This window comes from Hesperophylax consimilis, chromosome 9 (genome assembly GCF_061612785.1).
Source record: "Hesperophylax consimilis isolate HC1 chromosome 9, BYU_Hcon_1.0, whole genome shotgun sequence".
Lineage (NCBI taxonomy): Eukaryota > Metazoa > Arthropoda > Insecta > Trichoptera > Limnephilidae > Hesperophylax > Hesperophylax consimilis.
In genome coordinates this window covers 31,560,397-31,574,004 of record NC_142844.1, presented here as the reverse complement: position 1 = coordinate 31,574,004, position 13,608 = coordinate 31,560,397, and the positions used below count along the sequence as shown (strand labels likewise).

At 34.3% G+C, this 13,608-nt stretch overlaps 1 protein-coding gene across 2 annotated transcripts in view; it reads right to left on the bottom strand.

The window, feature by feature from the left end:
• The window catches only part of LOC149421240 (ATP-binding cassette sub-family G member 1-like), a 62,102-nt gene that overhangs the window by 10,915 nt on the left and 37,579 nt on the right, over positions 1 to 13,608 (bottom strand). For both annotated transcript variants that reach the window (XM_089635430.1, XM_089635431.1), the window contains exons 2-4: positions 12,652 to 12,840; positions 1,721 to 1,838; positions 371 to 560 (exon numbers count right to left, since the gene is read on the bottom strand). In XM_089635430.1, the coding sequence (XP_089491556.1) occupies positions 371 to 560; positions 1,721 to 1,838; positions 12,652 to 12,835 (492 nt within the window). In that variant the 5' untranslated portion in view covers positions 12,836 to 12,840. The remainder of the gene's footprint in view (positions 1 to 370; positions 561 to 1,720; positions 1,839 to 12,651; positions 12,841 to 13,608) is intronic.

Sequence of the window (13,608 nt, the reverse complement as noted above, 5' to 3'; positions counted from 1 at the left end):
TTGTCTCCTTGATTTGATCTTTTGCTAACGAAGTACGTTGGTACCCAAATATGTAGGTACGTAGGTACACAAACAAAATACTAAAAACATAGGTATACGTTTGTGCCTCCCCACATTTCAACCCCACAAATTACAACTGAAGCGAGAGTAATTACTTAACATTCCCAATGAAAGTAATTATTTGAAATTCCCAATGAAAGTAATTACTTGACATTCCCAATGAAAGTAATTACTTCAAATTCTCAATGAAAGTAATTACTTGAAATTCCCAATGAAAATAATTACTTGACATTCCCAATGAAAGCAATTAATTGACATTCCCGATGAAAGTAATTAATGGTTAACTTAATTAGGTCTGGAAGTGACATACCACAATAGATTTAGTTTTATTTCCTAGGGCTTCTGGTAGCTTGAGGTTAGCCACCATGTCCATTGCCTCCTGCACAGATAGGTGTGGCTGAACGAGATCATCTTGCATGATATAGCTGGATAGTTTCTTGAATATTCTCATGTCCCGTTTATATCCATTTACAGTAATACTTCCTTCGTAATTTGTGCACCTGAAAGTAGTAAAAACCACAAAACCATCATTTCTAAACTTCTTAGTTCTTAGATAGGTACCTACCTACAAAGTTAATTCAAAAGAATTTTTTAAATGCACATCTATATTTTAATTATCTATACAAAAGCTGACTCACTAAATCTAATAAATCTAGTGTTGACTTAATGACTTCTTAAAGGGAACCATAAAATTTATGCGATAATTAATTACACTAAATCTTTCTTGACCTACTTACTGCCAGTAGAAATGAGGTAAACAACAATATAGTACAGACATTTAGGTACATAGTTTATGGTCTTTCATTCATGGAAAACTAGACAAGAACTTCATTGGTATTTCAAGGTAATTCAATTTAGCCCTTTTAACTGCTTTGCAGCAAGGTATCTAATAACCCACAGTTTAAGCGCCTCAGATCTCGGAAATATGTACCATAATGACATATTTCAAGGATTTATAGATCATAATCATCTTAGCAAAGTTATTAACGTAATCATTAGAGCATTTAATAGTAAACAGGTTCACCTAGGTAAATCTACCGTAGGAAGGACTCTGGGTTGCAGATAGTAGATAAATAGCTTTGTCATAAACTTTACTGTTTTTCGTTCCGTCAGGGTACCTGACTGTCCAAGTTATTCAAATTTTCATAGTTGCTGAACGATAGTTTTCAGAATCACAAAAATAATCAAGACTAGGCAAAATAGATGAACGAAGTAGAGTAAAAAACATAAATAAATAGGGAGACATAAAAAAAATCGATTTGAATGCATACCTACCTACTTACATTCTACTTACTAATAACCTGTAAGAAACAGAAATAACTTAAATACACAACTTTAACCTATAAACATATAACATGGAGACAAATGAGTGTTGCCTCTTTATTAAGAATCTCTTTAAATTATTGGTAATCCTGTTAAAAAACGGATTGCAGGCCTTCAACGAATGAATCGAACAGGTTTACCGATAAACTTTTAGTAAATTACGAATAAATTATCACGATGATGGAACACGTTTTTTCACTATTTTGTTCTTATGCCATTCACAATGTAATTTTGGAACAATGTTACGAATATATATTATCAAGGCAAATGCACGTACCTTTTCCTTGATATGTGCGTGCAATAAGTTGTACTTGCCCATTAAATAAATATAACTTACGTGTATCCAGTCAAGATATTGAGAAGCGTGCTTTTCCCCGCCCCGGATGGGCCCATTATTGCAGTAAGCTCACCGGATTTGAATTTTCCGGAGACACCACAAAGAATTTCACGAACACCTTGAAAATAAATTAATTTTGCTTGTTAATAATGTTTGGTCTCGACTTGTAATGAGATATATGTACCCAAAGATGTTCATAACGGGCATAATATTATGCATTTCTTCAAAAATTGAATAGTATCAATTTGAAAAAAATCAACAAAATTTTATTAGAACAATTCACATCAGGAGAATAAATAATCGATTGATATTCATGAGAATGGAATATATGTTTCCTAAAGCATTTAATTGAATGATAATTTTAACAAAAAAATAATGCTTTGAAAAGGTCAATGATGCCAAAGCAGGTACCACAAATAAACTTAAATTACAAGGAGCCCATCCTGGATGACATGCCTTGAAGCCCAGCTACACTACTTAGTTGATCGAAGTTGACCGAATACGATAGTGTGGGCACGAACTTCGCTTTGCTTCGGGCAACTTCGCTTCGCTTCGCCCGACTTCCGATTGTTGTCAGTAAATGCGCCCGAGTCAAAGGACTCGAAGCGTCACGGCATAAATAAACCAATCACTGACTGGTTAGACTGAGTTACTCGCGAAGTTGCACGAGTGTGTGGGCACGCACTTCGAACTTCGGCTAACTTCGTCGAGGACTTCGTCGAAGCGTCGAAGCGTCGAAGCGAGTAGTGTAGCGGCCGCTTTGACATTGTGGAATACAAAAAAATGCGACGCATGCGGTTGTTTGCACAGTCCGTACTATTGTAACCTGTAGCGCGTACTCTTCCAGTGTGGGTCTACAAGAGCACCCAAATTTATTGATTACGTTTTTTTTGGTTATTTTATTGTTTTCGAGTATAATTATTTAGTAAGTATACTTGTAGATTAAAACTGTTTCTTTCCTAATATTTTTTTTCATGTATTGTTTCTATTAGTGGACATAAGCACATATCCAAAAAGTGCGTACTCTTAGAGCAGCTTATTCTCACTGTAAAAAACAAAATTAATTAGCTATTTGTGACTGTATACCGAATAACTTGGTCTATCTTATTAGGCCATAAAATTTTGCTGAATAATGGAGGAAGCTTTTATGATAATATTGAAGTCTGATTGATGTATTCTTATACCAAAATAACTTATTCATTTCATAGAACGCTGCGCACATGATGTTCAGTATTCACACCATTTGCAGTGAAGAGAAATAAATACGTACCTACATATTAACTATGACTGTGTATTGTTTTGATACACAAACACAACGTTTCTTGGAAAAAAATGTTTTTTATCATAGACATTATTCAAATTTTAAATATGTTGTGATTGAACTTACATACCTACCTCTAATGGGTTTGCGCATTAATAATCAAAATATCTAATATGTTTCCAGTTTGCCAATTTTTTTAATATTTCTAATTGAATGTACCTTTATGAGTTCTACATTGTAATCTCTATAATATATTGGTGTAAAACTGATATAAAAAAACAAAAGCTTTCCTGTTGTCGTGTGACTTTTCTATCGTTCTTGCTTGCCACTTTGCCACTATGGGGAAATTATTTTATAAATTTAACTGCAGTAATTTTGTTTTTTATTTGATGAAAGGAAATGAAAATTCCAAAATAAATGATTCAATTTTGATGTTATGAGTGTATCGAACAAGAGATATTGTATTAGGGAAATTCTCTCAATTCAGAGGATTGACTGAAAATATGATTAGCATACGAACTCTTATTTAAAATGTTGATTAAACAAAACAATGATGTTACCAAAGCGTGACTTTTGTAGTTCTCACATGAAAAAAATCAGAATCAACCGGCTTGACGACACGAATATGCTAATTCACATTAGGTTACTATATCAACATGATAAACGAAATATAGAAACATATTAAAAATAATGACAGGAAACAGCCGGTCACACTTAGGTATGAGTTGATGAATATCTAAATTTGCGAGCAATTACTTCAAAAACAAACAGGATCATTCTTCTACATAAATTCTTTCTATTATTCTATACATGAACATATATCACACTCAAGCGTGTCTGACTTAGGCAAATATATGGAAACACCCTCCCCAGTAAAAACTCCATTGAAATGCTTGGAGTAAGTATATCAGACCAGCTCAAGTATCGGCGATCTATAGAAGCCAGAGTAAATCTGACTTCCAAGAAACTGGGCGTTTTGTATAAGACTAGCAGATTCTTCAATAGTAACCAGTTGCCAACCCTGTACAAATCTCAAAAACGCCATACAATTGAATTTAGGAGCCATCTCTGGGCTAGAGCCCCACAATATTTGACAAACCTACTTGATTCTGTGCAAAAGAAAGCAGTGCGTCTGATTGAAAATCCATTGTTAACAGACCGATTGCTATTTCTAATGCACAGACGCAATGTGGGCATGCCGAGCCTGCTCTAAGGAGCTAGCAGCATTGACCCCGGTGCACCGGTGCACGTGCGTGAAACTCGACGTACACGAGCAGAACGGTGACCGGGTATCTCATCAAAATGACAATTCAACACACCTACAAAAAGTGATATAAAGTGATGAAAAGTGATGAAACAAAAACTAGGTTAAATAGGTTACATAGTTAAATATTAAACTTAGTTCTTGTTTAATAACTTTTAATGAATTTATATCACTTTTACATTGGTAAATATTAAAACTAGTTTTAGTTTCATCACTTTTAATGACTCTATATCAATTTTTAAAGGTGTGTTGAATTTTCTAAAAAAAAACTAACTAACTAACCATCACGCCATTTCCCCGCAGGGGTAGGCAGAGAGGACGGACCGCCAAACAACTCGGTCTTGGCACACACTCCTTGCCTCATTCACATTCATACATCGTCTCATACATACTCTTCTATTGTTCTGACTCTTGACATGGCCCGACTCAAGTATCCGATTCACTTGGTCGTGCCATGTCTTCCTCGGGCGTCCCCGACTTCTGCTACCATTCACATTTGCATCGTATATTCTCCTTACACTCCTTTTTTCGCTCATTCGCTCTACATGCCCAAACCATCTAAGCGTCCATTTCTTAATCTTACTCATTACGCTTACATCAGCCTTGCACTCTTTGCGGATATCCACATTCCTCACACGACCATACATGGTTTTACCACACATACGCCTCAGGGATCTCATTCCAACAGCATTCAATCTACTTTCATCCTTTCTTTGCCAGTTCCATGCCTCACTTCCATACATCAGGGTAGGTACCAGCACTCCATTGTGGACTGCTAACTTCGCTTCTTTGGACATTTTTTTGCTAGCGCCAACTGCGTGCAGTCCTCCATTAATGGAGTTACCTGCATTTACTCTTCTTTCAATATCTCTGTCAGCCTTCCCATCTCTCGTAAACATGCTTCCTAAATACACAAATTCATCCACCTGCTCCAAGTATTCCTCATTCACAGCTATATTGCACACTGTTTTCGTACTTTCTCTTTCAAACACCATTACTTTAGACTTACTTACATTCATCATTAACTCATTCTTCACGCATACTTCGTTCATCCTAGACACGAGAAACTGCAGATCATCCATAATATTAGCAATCAGCACCGCGTCATCAGCATACAACAGGCAACATACTTTCAGATTACTCAAATTCGCGCCCAATCCCACCTCTTTCAATTCTTGCATACAATTATCCATGTATTGAATAACCACGGTGACATTACGCAGCCTTGCTTAACACCTTTTGTGATATCAAACCACCCCGTAAAACCACCGTTCACCCTAACACATGCAACGCTTCCCTCATATAGAGACGCAATTGCCTGAGTCAGATTCGCATTCACTCCATACTTGGACAACACCTTCCATAGCTTTTTCCTGTCGACTCGGTCGTATGCTTTTTGTAGATCTACAAAGGCACAGAAAAGTTTCTGGTTTTTTTCCAGAAAATTTTCTAGAAATGAGAAGATCTGGTCCATGCACCCCCTTCCACTCATAAAAGCACCTTGCACATCCCATATTTTATCCTTTGTTTCCTTTCTTACCCTTTCAATCGAAATTCTACCATACAGCTTGCCAACTGAACTTAGCAGGCTAGTAGCCCTATGATTCCCACATTCCATACGTGACCCTTTACCTTTGTATAATGGCATGATCACTGCCCTTCTCCAATCTAAAGGCGTGTAACCTTCCTTTAAGACGACATAGGACTTGAAAATAATATCAGTTATGGGCGTTTCTAGTGGGCGCGGCTATAGCCCAAAACATTTCGTTTACGCCCCGCGTTGGTCAAAATTTCGCACAGTGTAACATGGTTTGATTTCACACGGACAAGTTTTATAATTATAAATTTAAAATGATAATAATAATTTTCATTATTGTTGGCATTAGTTAATGAATTGCATAATTTGCATGGTGTTTTGAAAATCGTGGTATCTACATACAGTATTATAATCATCTGCAGTATGTAAGGCATCTCAAATAATCATAAATCACAAATCCTTTTTTGATTACTATTTTTTTTCTTGATAGAACAATCCCGAAGAGTTAAAAAACTCATTGTAGGACGGGAGGAACTTACATTACATAGGTGGGAGTTAAAAGGTACAATTTTACATTGGTATTTTGATATCAAAATTATAAGTTTCACGTACGAAACAGTACAAAAATAGAAAATTATAGAAATTTTATACCAGCTACTTTGTGTAATATCTTATACTGGTGCAGACCTGCGAATTCTTGAAAAATCTGTTTGCATTTTAAACTAAAGCAATTTTATGTTAAAATCTTATATTAGGTATAGAAAGGTATTTATGGCATGTCTGAAATCTTTACATTCATTTTAAATTTTTCTGTGTCCAAAAATTGGCATGACTGAAAGCCAAATAAATATAATTTAAATGTAAAAAGAAAAAAGGACATTATTTATAATTATTATATTTGAAATACTTTTTACATGAAAAAAAGTTCTACTATATTATCATATTTAGGCGCTCCAATTACAAAAAAACAATCACACATAACAGCAGAATTTTTAATTGAAAAAAATATTTAACGTAATATTTAACTATTAAAATAAAGAAACTTAAGAATTTAAAAAAAAACTACAAAATAAACTGTTTTCATATTTTTTTTACTATGTCCAAATTTTTTCTGAAACTTAACCACCGTGCACTTATTAAGTTCAAATTATGACGAAAATATAATCTTTTGTTTTTTATTGGTGAAGCACACAAAAAACCTTTACTGACTTGTGGAAGAGGTCACATTATAAAAAACAGAAAATTTCACTAATAACTTTAAAAGTAATCGTTTGATTAAATAAAAAAATACGTAATAGAAATTACTGGACATACCGGCCGGGAGTCAGACGACCTTTCCGGCTTAAGCTCTGGCCGCTACTGAAGAATAACGCTTTAAGTGCCTGGGGACCTGCACACGAATACAGTTACGCGCGCCTCAGCGTGTTGGAGTAACGTACGGCGAGTTTACTTTATCGGGACAGAAGTTTGATGTTTCCCGAGTGTTATATTTTAATTAATTCTTATGAATAAATTAATAAAATACACAATTTTTTTCTAGAGAGATTCCTCGGGAAGTTACTAATTCATCGTTTACAAAAATAAAATCTAGTGCTTCCCGCTCATCTTATAGTTTATAGAAAAACGTTTTATAAAATTGGCAAACCGTTTTACATAAGATATTTAATGGTAAGGTCCTATTTTTATTAATCTTATATATAAATAACTTGCATCCCTGGGAATCCCTCGAGAAACATTTAAGATTTTAGTAATACGTACATCACAAATAATTAAAATGTGAGCGTCGGGGCAAATCCCCGTTATCAGGGTATTGTGTCACCTTAAACATTGGTTAAAAAGATTGCACAACCATGTGAGAATTATACGGCTACCTCCTTTAAAATATTCAGCAGCAATATTGTCGAAACCGACAGACTTACCATTCTTCATACACTTAATTGATCTTTCTATCTCATCCATGCTAATTTCGGTAACATTCAGTCTTTGATTATATAAATGTCTAGATAGAGTGTCGCACTGTTATTCCGACAGAAAGAACAGGCCAGATTTGAAATACTTGTGTGCGTGTCACGCACACAAGTATACGCAACTTATATTGTTGACGTAAGCGCTTAACGTCACTGTAGGCGTATTGAGTGATACCAGCTCCCTAGTATTTACCAAAAAAGTTGGGAAAAAATATGTTTCGATTTTGCGGGACCTATAATTCGTTTAATTTTGAATTCATTTAAGTAAGATAGTTTTCTACATAAATATAATGATATAAATGAAAAGAAAATCATTGTTAAAAGAGATTTATTTTTATTTGATTATTTTTAACAAATAAACAAGAAATACGGAAAATAAGAAAGATACATTCCTAGACGCTGCCAAATGGCCGGCAGGTATCGCTGTGTCTAAATTTTTATTTTTTTATTTACTAGATTCTTATATTTCTTAAAGAGATGAATCATTTGAATTTACTGAATTTAAAGTTAATGTTCTTTATAAATAGAACGGTGTCATTTGCGCCTTGCAATTTTTACCTTATGTGGGTATTTTAATTTGAAGAACAGGCAACCCTGTAAACAATGCGTCAAAATATGGCGTTGTCAAGACGATTGTAAGACTAAATTACACTATTAAAATTGAATTGTTTCTTTAACTAAATGGTTATTATATGGCTTTGAAAAGGTAACTTACCTATGATAGGTAACATTTTTAGTTATTTTCAATCGTCCTTTGTAATTTCTGCACACTGTTATAGCGCAAATCGTCATTTTCAAATGTCACACAACACGTGTTTACCGCACAGCGATAGTTTCGCAACTGTGCGGACTGAACGAGCTTATCAGCCAACAGTTGGCTGATATTTTTTTTGGCGTTTCGTCGCTCGAACGCTCAATCTAGACATTTATATAATCAAAGCATTCAGTCCATCATCATTCATATCTGATTCGCCGCTAGAATCACTGTCTTCCTCGAAATACTTCATCCATCTCTCTTTTATTTTTTCCTCACTCGTCAACATTTTTCCATCTTTCGATTTTATTACTTTCATGCTTCCGGTTTCAGGGCCACACCGGGACCTTTTGACTTCCTTCCAAAACAACTTAATGTTTTCTTGGAAATGGTTTGTTATTTTCATTCCTTCTTCCTCTTCCAGGCGTTTCCACTCCAACTCTTACTTTTTTCTTACATTCCTTATGTACTTCTTTCGCTCGATTTTTCTCTTCGCTGGAAGCACTGCCAGCCGCAATCAGACATAACCATGCTTTCTTCTTCTCTGAGACCAGTGCTTTAATCTCATCATCCCACCATGCATCACCTTTCTTCCTACCTTGCGTACTTATTCCACAAACCTCTCTAGCAGATTCACAAAGACTCACTTTTATGTGGTTCCATGTTTCGTCTATGCTTAGACCGTCAATTTTTTTCTCATTCAATCTCATCTCTGCACAATTCACATACTTAATTCTCTCATTATCGCATCGTATACCGAGCGGAACACCCGTTCACAGTTGATGTCGTCTTCATGAGAACGGGCCGCTTCTTCGACTCGTTTTTGTTTAAGACGGCTCGTATGTGGACCGAGCTATTGGCATCTTGTCTTTCCTCCTTCATATAATCCGGACCTCTTCAAGACCCGAATTAATAAAACCCTTCCTATAGCCTCTACCTTAACCCGCCTCACAACGCTGCTCAACCGGGTCGCACTATAGCTCGCCTGCCTTTAGAAGGTGCAGGTAGGGGCGCTCTTGTGAGATGTCACATAAAAAATAAAACTTGATGTTTAACTTCTTAACAACGATAATACAGTACTATACCGTAACTTTAAAAATTACATTACACCTTGGTTGATAGTGTATTTTAGTACTTTATTTTGTTGTTTTTTTTCACCCACGCATAGTTGGTAATATAAACAAAACCCATTGTGAGTACCCTTAAGTTACCTTTCTTAACGTTTTATATGTATGTATTTTTTTTTAAATATTTGGAAAATAAATAAAAAATTATATGAAAATAAATAAATACGAAATTATTTTATGAGTTAACTTAGTATCGTAAATTTGTGATCATAGCAGATTTTTTCTAACAGAAAGGCTATTTTGTGTTTCTACCACGCTCTCAAGAGTAAAGAAAAAAATGAAGATGGTATAGTTTCCATAGAATAAAGTTTAAAAAACGGCATTTCAGTAATAATAATAATAATTGGATGACTTGAATAGCGCCGTTTTTGTGCAAAATCACCTCAAGGGCGCTGTACAAATTTATAATACATTTCTACGGTGATCTATGTTATAACTAACTATTTATGGAGATATACAGTACAATACTTATTGCGAATTAAACAAACTTGTTATTAACATCGCAAAATGCAATAAATTAACATTTACACGTAATAAAAATAAAATATCCTTTGTATACCTACACACTAAACGGCACACACATCAATGAAGTAAAATATATCAGGGACCTTGGGGTAACACTGGATGTTAAATTAAACTTTATCCAACACACTGATGACATCATTAAAACAAAGCCAATAAAATGCTGGGATTTATAATTCGCATAGTAAAACCCTTCCACAACATAAACACTCTATATTCCCTTTACACCTCATATATTCGCCCGCACCTGGAACACTGTACACCGATCTGGTCTCCTTTATACCAAGCCCATATCGTAAGAATAGAAAGAATTCAAAAAAAAATTTTAAACACATAAATTATAAACTAAACTTACGCTTCTCAAATTATACCGAATCCATTAAATTTCATAATTTTAACTCCCTCCAAACACGACGTCTAATTTTTGATCAAATCCTATTATTTAAAATCCTAAATAATGGTCTGGACTCACCAGAACTTACCAATTTAATAAATTTTCATATTCCGTCTAGATCAATCCGACAATCTGATTTATTTTATCTACCCTCGTGTAGAACAAACATTCGAAAAAATTCCCCAATTCCTCGTATATGTGCACAATATAATAATTTTTTTTACAGCATTGACATTTTTGGTAATAACCTAAAGAAATATCGATATGAAATAATGCGTACGATCGCTTATTAATATGAGAGTATGGAATGTATCGGCAGCATCTCCTATCCTCTTCCTATTTTCCTCTTCCTCTCCCCTTCCTTTAACACCAAATTAATTTTAAGAAACTAAAACTTCATTTCTAATGCACTTTAACATAAGAAACTTCTGTGGCTTGACTTCAATTAACTTGTATATTTATATCTATCACTGCATATTATATAAAAGCTGTTTGTTAAAAAAAAAAAAAAAAAATACTCACCTGGTAGGTCACTTGAGATTAACACTTAATCAAAATTATCTAATTGTTTACTAGCGAAATTTAGATACAGGATTTAGGACATAGGTGGAAAATTGAATATAACTTTCTCTCAGGAATGGTATATTTAATTTAAGGGTATGACAGCTTAAAAAGGTAAGTTTTTAGTTTAGACCTAAATTCTGTTGGACTTGTTATGGATCTTAGTTCCGGAGGGAGTTTATTCCAAGCCTTCGGCCCAGATACTCCGAAAGCGCGATCACCAAACTTAGTACTTGGCTTGCGCTTAGGTTCTATCAGTCTGCCTACAGCTGATGATGTTGCTGATCTAAGAATTGACTGCCTCAGACTAGTGTTTTCCGGGACGCATTGTTCAGAGATGTAGGGTGGGGCCATTTCATTGATGGATTTAAACACCATCCAGCACAGTTTGTACTGGATTCTTTCAGGGCACTTGAGCCAGTGAAGGTTGCGAAGGTGTGAATATGTTGAAACCCCGGTTATGAGCCGCGCTGCTGCATTAAACACTGATTGAAATTTGTCAATTTGATATTTTGGAAGGCTGGCATAAATGCCTTTGCAGTACGCCATTATTCAAGTGTGGTATGCCTGTAAACATTTATTTCATCGTATTGCACTGCCATCGACAAGTAGTCTATTTGCTGAGTTTCAGCTCGATCGGATATCGGGTGTGGGTTAATTTCCACTTCTAAGATTCCAATAATTTCATCATTTCATTTATTCAATCAATCAGGAAAACACAATCTTATTTCAAATAGTAGTTTTTAAAAACGAAGAAAATATCGTTTCAATCGTCATTTTAATTACCACAATCCTGATGATAGTCAACTATCAATCAAAGAGTAAAATCTTAAATTCGAAATAGGCAGAGATTAAGAGGAAGCTACAAGCCAAAAATGTGTATATTCTTGGTATACCTTATATTGTAGGTAATAGGCATTAAAATGGTTTGACAAACGTAGTCTAGAAACGTTCGATTTCAAGCACAAAACTGGTTTTTATTTATTTTGTAAATAATTTTATAAGAAATCAAAAAATTGATCAAGTGAAACTATCACAGATAATCTTAGCTATAATACTGTATTTTTAAAAGTTGCTTCCTTTACGCGTTAATACATTTCTATTGAAAAAAAATATTTTTTAATAGTTTACTTTTATATTTTTTATTGAGTAATTTATTTTTTTATTTGTATTCTACTCAAGCGAAACGATGGGAAAACCTTCAATTTATGTAACGCATATTTTTGGTATTCATAATGAACATCAATTCGTTAAAAAGATTAATCAAAATAGTGATTTAGCATTAAGCTTCGCCTTAACCCTTGCGATACTTTACCCCTAAACACAAGACAATATCTTGATTACAGATAAAATACCGTATCTGTATAAAAACAAAGATCCTGGGTTTGATTCCCAGATACCTACTAAATTTCTGTGTCTTGTTTTGATTCATGATTCGTTTAGATGTATTGGTATCAGATTCTTCTTCAATGCTTAAATATTATATTGATGGGTATGATTAAATATTAAATTTATTCCAATAGAGTGAAAAACTTTTTATTTACCACTTTCGCATTTTTTATCTGTAACCGTGTAAGTAAGGTCCTCGAATTGCAGCTCCACCGAAGGCCTCTGCGCTATGTTGTTCAACGACTCCAGCGCGGTGCCTCTTTCATTCTTGGGATATGGATTCTTCTGTTCCGGCTCTTTGCTGACAATGGGTGACAGTTCACATGTTCGATCTTCCATGTTTACTAGAAAAAATATAATTTACACATAAATATTCTTAGTTCCCAACGTGACCTCTTTGATAATCCCACTTTATCAGCATAAATTAAAATAAATTATTAACACAACAAATAAATGTCTGCAAAGCGATCTTAGAAATGTTTGTTTTATTAAATCCTAGTTAAAACAACAATATAATTAAATAAATGCATATCAATACAATTATTATAGTTCAATTTTTTTTTGAATTATATTTATGTGCCGACCCTCCCCTCAAAATAACATAGACAGTTATAGTTATAGTAAGTGTATGTTATATACATTCGTTCAAACAATTCTGGTTCATCGATCCCAAAAAATAGACCTACATTGCGTTGAGCACCCATAAATAGTCAGATAATTCTACATCCCTTTTTACTACCCGTGCTCATCATTGGATGTTTGAAAGGGGCGAGCTTTTTTTAATATTACGTGAATTTCATTACTTAAATTGTTTAAAAATCCATTTCTATTTTCTTTTATATTGGTCGGTATTTTTTGGTTTCAGTTGGTAGAGCGGTGCTCCGGCAAGGCAAGGGTCCTAGGTTCAAGTCCTTCATGTGACCGAATCTTTTTCTGATTTTTCTGTTCCAAATTTTCGGTTAAGACTCGCAAATATTGTCTTCAATAATTAAATATTATAATTTGAGGTTTTAATCATTAAGTTATTCCAAAGATTTTTAATATTCATCATATACTTCAATAGATGTCGCACATTAAAATAAGATGTATTTATCCAAGACACTGTCTAGATT